The sequence below is a fragment of the Lupinus angustifolius genome, chromosome LG04, assembly GCF_001865875.1.
Source record: "Lupinus angustifolius cultivar Tanjil chromosome LG04, LupAngTanjil_v1.0, whole genome shotgun sequence".
Classification (NCBI taxonomy): domain Eukaryota; kingdom Viridiplantae; phylum Streptophyta; class Magnoliopsida; order Fabales; family Fabaceae; genus Lupinus; species Lupinus angustifolius.
In genome coordinates this window covers 8,314,752-8,327,623 of record NC_032012.1, presented here as the reverse complement: position 1 = coordinate 8,327,623, position 12,872 = coordinate 8,314,752, and the positions used below count along the sequence as shown (strand labels likewise).

The 12,872-nt window shown below is 30.4% G+C and overlaps 2 protein-coding genes across 2 annotated transcripts; one reads left to right on the top strand and one right to left on the bottom strand.

The window, feature by feature from the left end:
- Positions 1,914-3,837, top strand: LOC109345524 (berberine bridge enzyme-like 13). Its single transcript, XM_019584578.1, has one exon. The coding sequence runs from the start codon at positions 1,924-1,926 to the stop codon at positions 3,586-3,588; it is 1,665 nt and encodes a 554-aa protein (XP_019440123.1). The 5' UTR covers positions 1,914-1,923; the 3' UTR covers positions 3,589-3,837.
- On the bottom strand, positions 5,068-8,448 carry LOC109345523 (coiled-coil domain-containing protein 18-like). The gene is made up of 4 exons (XM_019584576.1): positions 8,175-8,448; positions 7,663-7,777; positions 6,404-7,548; positions 5,068-5,835 (listed from the first exon to the last, which is right to left on the bottom strand). Exons 1-4 carry the CDS (start codon positions 8,226-8,228, stop codon positions 5,287-5,289), a joined length of 1,863 nt encoding a protein of 620 aa, XP_019440121.1. The 5' UTR covers positions 8,229-8,448; the 3' UTR covers positions 5,068-5,286.

Genomic DNA, 12,872 nt, shown 5'->3' with positions numbered 1-12,872 from the left:
CTTATGATAAGATGATAACTAATCTTCTAATGATATGATGATATATTTTATTTTTGAAAGAGGAATAGTTATGTAATTAATACAATAAAAACATGTGTGGATACATATAGGCAACTAATAATATTGACAACACATTAAAAATTTATTCTAATTAAAATTTAATCGTAAATGATAATATCAAAAAACATAAATATATTTACTTCCGAATATGATGTGTTAAATTAATTTTTAGTAGACTATAGACATGAATTATAAATTTGAGTATATATATGTTGGAAATTTTTTGTTAAATGTATATATATATACATATATATATATATATATATATATAAATATTAACATGTATATCTGATTTAAACAGTATGCGGTTTAATTATTGAACCACTGGTTGAACCACTAAATCACTACCCTAACTAGTTTGATGACCGGTCCAATTTTAATAATATTGGTTGAATACGCTAACACATCTTTTGTCTTACACATCCATGTGCCACATATTATTATTGTTTGAAAAATATATTTAAATTAAAACTTTAATAATTAAATATTTTTTTATCAATATAATCAATGACACATTTTATGAGATACAATACGTGCTCCTCATGAATATAGTCTTTCTCCATCATAAAATTCCTTTTTCTTGGTTGGTAGGACAAAGATTATTTCCAATGTAATAAACACTTTTTTGATAAATATTTTATTATTTTGCATTCTTATCAATAAAAAAAATTCGTAAAATAAAATTGAAAGCTCATATTCTTTCCATAAACTTCAGAAAAATTGAAATTGAAATATTTCCATAAACAATATATAATGCATTATTTTGACTTTTAATTATCATATGGAGATTTGAAAACCGTCACAAATAAATTAGTATTATTTTGTAAAATAATTTTGTTAGGAAGAAAATCTACTCACTATATTTTTTTTTGTAATACTAAGTATATATCCTCACCCTTTTGAATAAGAAACTAATCATTTTTTATATTGATGTTTACTTCTTATAACAAATGTCGTTATTAGAAATCGAACCCTTAATATTTTGGTCATCATATTGATCTAGTAAAACCTTATATCACTAAATCAACACTTTGTTATCACTCACTATATTATTTTATTTGTGACTCAAAGTTGCTATTTACTTTTATGGGCCTAAATTGCAAATTATACATTAGAATAGTTGCGTTCTTGTAGCAACAACATGATATCCAAAATAAGTGAAATGAAAAAATTATATAATCAGCATAGTTTTAACTCAGGTGTTCACCTCATAGCTCTACTAACCGATAATTGTTGAAATTAGTCTCACCTATCTTTTGTAATTAAAAAATATTTTGAATTTAATATAGTTTGATGCAACTATATCATTATGATTCGATGTCACATTGTAATAATTATTATAATAATCATTACAACCACAATATTCGAGCCGTATTAGAAACTAGTTGTACCCAAGGTAAAGGAATGTCTTAATATTACATTAACCACAGTACCACACTTAGCAAACAAGTATTATGAAACGTAAGCGTGTGATAGAAAACTTGACTTAACATTATCACGTGAAGTAACAAATCTACCAATTGATGAATGATGTTGTGGACCTACCCATTATTCCCACTACAAATCCATTAAATGTGTTCCTCCCACTCTCGGTAATCGAGTATTTGACCTTTTCATTATTCTGGGATCTAGCATGGCTCTTTAAAGTGGTAGATGTTCTTGAAATCTAAGTAAAATCAGAAAGTTAATTAAGATTTGAACATTGACCCCAAGATAATGGCAACACTCTACTTTTCTCTATGATGTTTGTCTTAGCTCATTTACAAGTAAACTGTTGTATTATATTGTTATTATGTTTGAACTATAGGACATTTTTTCATATATATATATAAACATTTGTAGTAGCATCTTTCAGCACAGAATATGAAAACCCAAACCTTAGAACACAAAACCATGGTGTTACAATGTTCACACTTAGCAATTTTAGTTCTCCTACTATCAGTTTCATTAACAGCTTCATCTTCAATTGAAGAAAATTTTGTCCAATGTCTAAGTTTCCATTCAGACAAAGCAGTTCCATTTTATCAATCAATTTACACTCCAAAAACTGCTTCATATAACAACATCCTTAATTCCACTGCACAGAACCTAAGGTTGTTGGTCCCTTCAGCACCGAAACCCGAGTTTATATTCACACCCTTAACTGATTCCCATGTCCAAGTTGCTGTGATTTGCTCAAAGAAACTTGGTATTCATATGAGAGTAAGAAGTGGTGGCCATGACTATGAAGGCCTCTCATATGTTTCAGAAATTGAAGCTCCTTTCATAATCATTGATTTGGCCAAGCTTCGCGCCGTGGACATCGATATCGAAGATAAAACTGGTTGGATTCAAGCTGGTGCAACAATTGGTGAAGTCTACTACAAAATATATGAGAAAAGCAGAGTTCATGGTTTCCCTGCAGGCCTATGCACAAGCTTAGGTATTGGTGGACACATAACAGGAGGTGCATATGGTTCCATGATGAGAAAATATGGACTTGGTGCTGATAATGTACTTGATGCAAGAATCATTGATGCTAATGGAAATATTCTTGATAGGGAAACAATGGGGGAAGATCTATTTTGGGCTATAAGAGGAGGTGGAGGAACAAGTTTTGGTATCATTCTATGGTGGAAGATTAAGCTTGTTCCTGTGCCGGAAACTGTGACAGTTTTTACAGTTACAAAGAGCCTAGAACAAGGTGCAACAAAGATTCTTCAAAGGTGGCAGAAAGTGGCACCTTATATTGATAATGATCTCTTTATTAGAGTCATAATTCAACCAGCTACTAGTGCTGCAAACAAAACTGAGAGAACTATTATAACTTCTTACAATGCTCAATTCCTTGGTGGAGTTGATAAACTCCTCCAAGTTATGAAAGAAAGTTTTCCTGAACTAGGATTGACAAGAAAAGATTGCTTGGAAACTAGTTGGATCAAATCTGTGTTATATATTGCTGGCTATCCTAATGATACACCGCCGAAAATTCTACTTGAAGGGAAATCAACATTCAAGAACTACTTCAAAGCAAAATCAGATTTTGTGAGAGAACCAATATCAGAAACTGGACTTCAAGGACTATGGCAAAGGTTGCTTGAAGAAGATAGTCCCTTAATGATTTGGAACCCCTATGGTGGAATGATGAGCAAGTTTTCGGAATCCGATATTCCATTCCCTCATAGAAATGGAACACTTTATAAGATCCAATACTTGTCTCTATGGCAAGAGGGAGATAAGAATGCAGCAAAACATGTAGATTGGATTAGGAAACTTTACAACTACATGACTCCTTATGTGTCTAAGTTCCCAAGGGAAGCATATGTGAACTATAGAGATCTTGATTTAGGAGTGAACAAAAAGAATAGCACAAGTTATATAGAGGCAAATGCTTGGGGTAATATGTATTTTAAGGATAATTTCAATAGGTTGGTGAAGATAAAGACCAAAGTGGATCCTGAAAACTTGTTCAGGCATGAACAAAGTATTCCACCACTTCCACTTTCAACTATGAGGCTTAAAGACAATAAATGCAAGACCTGGGAATAATGCACTCACTGTATTGCATTTTCAAGAATCACTATGATGGTATCTGTAAATTTCTCTCAAGGTTTTATAAGCTATTTAAGACAAATAAAACATATATATATAACAGTGTAAAACATTGACTAAGTGCTTAATCATTTCTGTCTTTTTTTGTATATATGTGACAAGTGTTGTTTTCCTTGCAAAAGCTGTAATAGTGTTTTTATCAGGTTCTAACCCTCATGAATACGATAAGATACTCGAGTATGACACGTTTTAACAACAAATAAACTTAACAATCTAGTCATGCTTCCCTTCCAAAACATTCAGTGTGTTTCCATCTTCTTAAGCAATGAAGAGGGTGTGCCAAGTTAACAAATATAATCTCAAACGTTGGACTTTGTTTATAATAAAATCCTTTTCTGATTTTTGCTATACAAAGAGATCCTTTCTTTTGCAGAAAGAATACCGAAATTATCACATACCAAGTGTTTTTAAGCCCTATGTGTATGATTACTATGATAATGGGTTAAATTACCTAATGAGGAAAATAGTGGTGCTGTGAGGTAGGTAAAGTGAAAGCAATATTAGTCCCACACAGACGAACTTAAGAAGTAGTAAGGAGGAGGAGCAATATAAAAACAAAGCCCAGCAATGAAAATATTCATACCTTTCTCGGCCTTTTGGCTAAGATCAAGTGTAGTATCTGTTCTTATCAGTTTAATATCTGATATGTGGGCCAATGGCCCACACGATATTAAATTACTTTTTTAAAGGGGAGAGTCCATCACAGTAGCTTGCTATTGGGTCTCTCATGTGTCGCCCAAGCGTTGCACTAGAGCTTGGGCTTGGCGCACCCTACAATTCCAGTTAAACATTTTATTTAAATTTAAATTAATATGCTTTCTATAATTTGCATTTTATTATTAATATAATTAGGAACTTGGATGATTTATTTTAATGTAATTTTGAAAATTCTCCAACTATCGAAAAGCTATTAACCTTCGTTGCTGTTTTTGATAATTTTCTCGTTCCTTACTGAAATTTATCGTGTGTGTAAGTGTTGGTTCCAATTATTTTAGTATTTGCTATGAAAAATATAACATAGACTCTGAGACCTAACTATTGCAATGGTAGCATGTAAACTAGTTTTGCTCTATCAATCTATTATTTGATAATTCCATACACCAAATTGTTTTTGTTGTATAATAAGAATGAGGACAGGTTCTGCTCCAATGGTAGCATGTTACTAGTTTTGGTCTTTATGAATGTTTCATTAGAAGAAACAGGCATTATCATTGTCTTCATAATACCTTTACCGTGAACTATTTGTTAGATAGAGCAAGAAAAGCAAAGTATTAAAGTAACAGAAAACTACTGATGAAAAGCATTAGTATACCAGCTTATTATCTCAAACAACACAACTACTTTTGTGAGAGTATTGCTCCCACTTCAATTGCAGTCAGAATTCTAGAACTTCCCAATCAGTTTGAGTATCTAAACTGCACACTTCTATACAATTTTTTGAAGCATTGAATATTCTAGATGAAAATTCAATTTAGGATGTTGCATAAGTGGAGTATGCATATCTGGAAATTTTACATCAATTTTTCTAGCCTGGGTAAGCTTCCGATGCCATCAAATTTTCGCTTGTTGGAATTGATGCCAAAGTCAATGACATTACATCTACTTGAAGGAGACAAGTCTCTTTGATTCAAGTCTTCATAATGTGCTTCCTCCTTCTAGTAAACAATTCAGATTATCCACATCAACCATTTTAGGTACATGAAGAGATGAAGGCATGGGAACATTCAATGATCCTCTATACACTTCCTCATCAGCAGGTTTGTGTAAGTATAACATTTTCATCAAATGTCCATTACCCACTTTATCAATAGTTCTTTTCCTCTTCCTATTGTGCTCAATAACTAAGCTATCAGAAGGGTTAAACATGCTTGGCCTTACATTAATGTTCTCCATAGCAAATTTTGATGATGCAATAACTTGTAAAGCACCCCCTTCTTCTTGTGAGCCCGTTAACTTTCCATTGGAAAAAGATGCTGTATTGGAATTTGATGTAGTAATGTTTACTCCAGATGAAGCAAGAAGTGGAGTATGTTGCATGTTTTCCCTTAAAGGATCACATGCATCCATACTTGTGCTGCAAGCCTTCATAAGTTCATTTTCAATTTGCTTGTACATCTCAGATATATTTGGATTGCAGACTTGAGTTACTGCATTCAAGTTCTGAATGTTCGGCATATGCTGAGACTGCAAACCAATCATCCAGCAGAGAAATTGAGTAAACATGTGCAGAGGTAAGATATATAAAAGCATAACTACCTAAAGAAATGATAATTAGAAAAGGTTCTAACCTGATCCAAAATGCCTCAATTAATTGTTAGTAATTAATATAGATACATAAATAAAAAAACCCTCAGCTTCTCCTAACATCTTCATCTGTTCGATCCTTATCACCCTCATTCTTTATATATATGTATGTGTGTGTGGAGAATTTACAATAAAATAGACCCACATCTTAATGGTTTGTGTTTTACTTAAATTTGGTTTTCGGAAAATGGCAAAATATCTATGTAGATTGTAGCCGACCCCACCTAGAAGGATAAGAGCACAAAGGACACTTACATAAGTAGGCCCATAATACTATTTGCCTTCATCAAACGGTACAGTTTAATTATTTAGGAGAGTTTCATTTATGGAAGTAATAAATATTATCATATCACCATGGAATCTATATGCACCATGAAATTAGAATTAACAAATGCAAGCCTTATAAGAAAATATATATTATTGCAAATAGTTCAGCAATGAAACCTACCATTGTTATGCCATGCATACTTTCAGGGTCAGGTGAAGAGAGTGTATCCAGAGCATTAAGACGCTGGAAAATTTGATTGAAATCGAGCTTTAAGCGACCTAATTCATGCTGTAAAATGCTGCAGCAAGTTGCTTTCAACTTATACTTTTTCTTTTCATGCTTTACACGTGAAATTTCAAGCTTCAGTCTTTCTTCCAAAAACCTTACTTTATCACTTTCAGCATTCACACAGACATCAGAAGATACTCCAGATTTTTCCATGGATTTTTTCCGAGACGAAAGTTCATCTAACTTCTGCTTCAGACCCTCAATTGTCTGCGTTTTCTCTTCTAACTTTTGAGACATCTGATCAACAAGGCGTTCTTTTTCCATAGCCGTCTTCAGGTTATCTTCTAAGAGCTTCTTCTGTTCCTTTAATTTGACCACTTTTATATCTGCTTGCTTTTTCTCCTTAGCTGCTTTTTCTTTCTCAATCTCCAAGCTTTTCTGAGCTACTGTCGTCGCTGACTCGGAAATTCTTTTTTCAACTAGTAACTTCTGCTTTTCACCAGCAAACCTTTTGCTTGTGTCTCTAAACTTCATCGTCTCGGAAGCCAACTTCTTTTTTGCTTCGCTCACTTCTTTGGAGAGCTGCATCTCTTTCTCAACAGACTTTTTCTTCTCTGCTTCTAATAACTTGTGAAGTTCAGCAGCATTTCTTTTCTCTTTCTCCCCAATCTTCCTCTCGGTATTAGCCGTTATCGTCTCTCGTTCCAAGAGCTGATTCAATCTACTGATTTCCCTTTCCTTCTCAGATATACATGCTTGCAAAGCTTTCACATCCTCAACCTTCTTCTCTGCTTCTAATAACTTCTTCGCATAAGCAGCATTTATTTTGTCTTTCTCAGTATCAGCTTTTATATTCTCTTGTTCAAAAAGCTTCTTCAATCTATTGATTTCATTTTCCTTCTCAGATATACAATCTTGTAAACCTTTCACAATCACATCCTCATTTTCTTTCTCAGCATTTGCACCGCATTCCTGCCGCGATACTTTGATCTCGGAATCTAAGGCAGAAACTTCATTCTCTAAAGAAACCTTGGCATTGGATTCTTTCAGCTTTTCCGTTTTTTCGGCTTTTCTTCTTTCTTGTTCTTCCTTATATACTACACATAACACACTACAAAAATTTAGTGGAATAAAACAAGTATACCATATACAAATTCAATTACACTCATTCTTATTTCAAACAAATGATATTGAATGTGATGATTGATTACATTTCTTGAGATTCTCATTCTCAGCTTCAAGCTCATTAGCTTTTTGTTCAAGAAGCTTCACAGCTTGGCGAAGAGCATTTCGCCCCTCCATTATCTTCAAATGCTTCTTCTTCCACTGATAATAAAATCAAAAACACAAATATTCAGTTAAATCATAACCACACTGATAAGAACAATTCAAGATAGCGCTGACAATAAACCGAACCAACTAGTTATTCGTTCAAAACTCGATTTGTTATTTGCAATATTTTTCAAAATTTAATTAATTATTTGAGTTGTCCAAATGAACCATTCGAACTGAACTGAAAAATTCAGGAACTTTAACCGAGCCGAACTCGAGCTAAAAAAGTAACTCGTATCGAACTTCAGTTGAATTTCAAGCTGAGCCAATCCTTATCGAGTTGAACTCTGGTTCGACTCATTTTCAGCCCTAATTCTAAACATTGTCACTCAATACAAATATAACACTCAAAAACAATAAATTTTGAAAAATTGCAAAATTGAAAACATACCAAAGTACAGCAATCATTTGTGGATTCAGGTATTGAAGAATGCTCAGCCTCCATCTCTATAAACTTGATCGATGAACAACCTTTCTCTTATATTCTGATTACTACAGATTCTGCAAAAGACAATTTAAATGGTACTTTCACCAAATAGAATCCATACATAATTTTGTAATGGTTCTTCCAAACATCATTTCTGTTGAAAAAACCTCCAAAATCCATGGCACAAAAAATTGCAAAGAAAAACCCTAAACCCCAAATCAGTCAAATTCCAATGGAACAGAGAGCCTTAGCATAAATCTAAGGGGAAAATGCACCCCTAAACTTTATGCATTTAACAGTGTCACCCCGAACTATTTTTTCTTCCTGATTAACGTTTAACTTTATGAGATAGTCCGTGTATAACTATATTTTTAAATTACTAATACGACAATATGGAAATTGCTATAATCAAATTCACACCCATAATAATACAACAATGCACGTTAATCAACATTAATATCTTAATAAAACCACCATTAAAATATAGAAATGATTGAGAATAATATAATAATTAAATTTCAGAGGTAAAATGGTTAATATAATAATATTTGTATAATATAAAAAATAAAATAATATTAATTTAAGAGTCGAGGTTAAAATAAAATATACAAGTTAGATTGTTCATTACTATTAATTTAATATTATTTTTATGTAGAGATTGATTTAACTAACCAGTAAAGTTATAGATAATTATGAAAGAGAAAATAATTTATGATATTTATGGGGAAAAGTTTAAGGTGTGTTTATATAATTTTCTTAAATTTTGAATAGAATTATAATTATGAAATCAATATTTTATTCATTTCTTAAATTTCTTCTAATGCCTTGCTTTTTCAATTGACAAATTATGTAGCCCTAAAATTATACAAATCAATAATATACTTTTTTGTGTGATTTGTGGTTGTCATTCTCAATAAATATCGCTTCCAAAGATCAAAGTATTGATCTTGGAAATTCAATAGAACTTTATACCAGAGACCAACGTTCTATTAGTAGTTATTGATAAGTAAATATAATTAACTTACACAAAACTAAATCGAAATAAAAATATGCAAAAAGATTCAAATACTTTCTTTCTAAAATTATTAAAATATTATTTTAAATATTGTAGGAATTCTAAAATTACAAAATTATTAAATGAAGGATAATAACAGTCTTTTCCAACGAAAGTCTTTAAAACTAAATCAGCTAATTCTTTTGAATTGTTTTATGAATTCTTAAAACGCAATGTTGCATATTAATACCATGTCACAAAATAAAATCTAAACTTCAAAATAAATACAATTATTAAATTAATGCATCTATTCTTTTTATAAGTATATAAAATGTTGATATGTTGCACCCACAAAAAAAGAATAGATGACACTTATTGTTTGAAATAATATGAGACAAATATTTTTATTAGCATTTTAGTTGCTGTCAAATGGAAGGATGATAATAAAAAATATTTTTGAAGGGAGATCTTTAATTAATGAATTAAATTAGGGAAAATAAACTCTAAAAAAAAGACATTTATAAAGATGAAAATAAATGTTTATTTTAAAAAAAATAGGGAAGTATTAATTTTATTTTAATTATTTCTAAAATTTGAAAATAAAGGTGGGGTGGCACTATTTTTCTGTGTTGGAAAATTTTCCCTCTAAAAACTAATTTCTTTCAAAGCATAGATATTATTGAAATAAATTTTATATTTATAAACAAACTATTTTCCATAAAAAATATATAGTAACCTAACACCATACTTAAATGAATAGCTTTTTATACAATTATTTTTTATGTGTTATCCTCAATATTATGGTAATTAAAAAACTTGCTATTGATTAGAAATGTAATAAAGTAAAGGAAAATGATACATCATTCTATAGATACTATACGAAAAGTAAAATGTATTATAAAATAATATTTTATTTATTAATGATTAATTTATAAGTAACATATATTACTTTGTGTGGCATACAACGATTTTTTCGAGGATAAAAACTAAATGTTATCACTTCTTTCAACACCACTATTGAACTGACACCACACCTACTACCACCAAACACTTTTTATGTGTAAGTGAGTTTGTTCCTCATCATATTTGAGTTCAAGGTTTTTCACTATTTGGATTGAATCTGTTTTTATACTAAAAATTTATTGATCTAAACAATATAATTTACATTCATTTGGTTTGGTTGATAGATTTGGTTTTTAGACAATGAAATAGTCTAAAAAATAAACTTGTATGACATGGATTTATTTAAAGAATTAATATTTAAAAAAATCTAAAAAAACACATAAAACAAAACCGTGATCATAGTGGACAAAACAACTAATGGATAAAGAATAAGCAAGATTCAATAGGAAATACTTAAATCATCATTCATACATGTAATTAAAGAAACATGGACTAAGAAATTGTATAGATTTCATAATCCTCCTATAAATTCATATTCAATACATACCCAATTAGGACGATAAATTACCTTAAATTCTAGGGCTCATAGCTACGACTAAGCTCTTCCAAAGATCTTTCGCCTCGTCAAATTATAGAATTATAATGTTCATCAAAGTCGACCATAAATGGTTGTTATCACAAAGAGTTATTATGTAAGATTATGATCAAAGGATGAGCCGCTATCTGTAAGAGAGGAGGGTTTGAATGTCGAATAAGAGATGAAGAAGAATAAATAGGATAAAGTTAGGTTGGTAATAAGGTCATATTGGTAACTTTATCATTAATAACATGGGTTGTTCCTATCAAGGCCGATCTTACCAATAATTAAGAGGCCCAAAAATGAGTTGCCCCTTCTATAGTCGATCAGAGCTAATTGTAAAGGGCCTAACCTGATCATAGTTGCCCGAATCAGGTAATCCTAACACTAAATGACCTATAATTAGCATTTCATTTCGATGCACTGTCTTGCAATAACTAACTCGCAACATTTGAGAAAAACTAAAGGGCTTTTATTGCATGGGTGACATGTGTAATATTTTGTTTAGTTTTAGAAATATTTTTGTAGAAAATAATTAAATAAGACATGTGTTATGATTTCATTGGTTGGAAGAGATAACTTATCTCCTTATACCAGGAAATACATTATTTTCGTATAATATTTTGTTATTAAATTAGCCCATTTTATTTAATCATTCAATTGGCCCATAAAGGCTAAGATGATTGTAATATTTACTATTTTTGTCATAAATTTGTACCATTCAATTTACATTTTATTTGATAGTTATTGCAACACATTAGAGATTAATGATTTAATTGACACTCATTCTCACCATTACAATCCTTTAATTGGAATTGTGCAATTGCTACCACATTTGAATACCCTTACTTAGTTTCACTCCATTGCCTTTGTAAACTTTATTGTGCAAGTTATTACTTAAAATTGTACAAGTATCAATGACTATATATATTTTTTAGCAAAAGTTTGAATCTAAAAATGTAAGTTGTCTTAAAAAGCAAAATGAATAGTTGTTTTATGAGAAAGGAGGCGAGTAGCATTTGAAAAAGAAAAGTGAAATAATTGAGAAGTGAGACCAAATATTTGGGTAGAGATTAGTAAACCCATATACTATTATGAGAAGAAGATGTATGTAGTGATGGTGTAAGTCTTTTACATTGTCATTGTATTATTTACTATTTATTTCCAATTTTTATTGACTCTGAAATAAAAGTATACAAATGAATAGTAAATAATGCACTAACTATAATAAATCTTTACATCGTTGATGCATAAATATTATACTCTATATTATATGATAAAATATTTGTTTAGAGAAATTTTTTAATGCATTCCAAAATATCTTATTATTAAGTTAGTATTTGATATTTTTATTTGTGTGATGGTTCTATGTAATTTGTAAACTAAGACCATAAATTATGCTTTGGAATTGTAGTTTGATACTATTAGAGTTTAGACAAGTTATTAATATCGATTTAATATGTATAGACTAATAGTGTAATTGTTTTTACACTTTTAACAAATTATTAATTATTTACACGTTAACAATTATTAATTCTCAAACAAAAGTAATGCAACTCAATGATAGATGAAGTGTTGACAGTGTAAAAAAATTTACAATAACCGTGCCTAAATTTTAAACTATGTTGATATTAGATTTGAAATTATTTAGCCGTATAAAATGAGAAAATGATATGTATATTGATAAAGTTTTTACATTTTAGAGATATCATCTACTAGTAATATAAAAAAGTCTTACTAGTACTTATGTTTAAAATTTGGCTGCACAATTTTTTTTTTGTAATTTTATTTCATTTTCAACTATTTATATGAGTTGATCCACCAACCCACTATACAACAAAGTGCCTTCACTTTCTCACCCCACTTAAAATAATAGGTCAAATATGTCCCTGCTTTTGGCAAGTTGATAACTAGATGAGTAAACCCATTTTCTCTTTAGTCTTTGCTTTTTCTTTGTAGAATAGAAAAGTGGGAAGAGAAATAGAAATGAATAAAAGATTAATATATTTATCATATAATAGAAGAAAATATTGTCCTTTCTCTATCATATGACATTCCAAAATAGATTTTAAGAAAAAGTGATGCTTCTAAGCTCTAACTATTTAATGAGCACCCACTAGCTTTTTGGATGAGCACCCTGCACTTTGAGATTATTCTTACAACCTCTTGTTTTTTTATTAAAATTTGA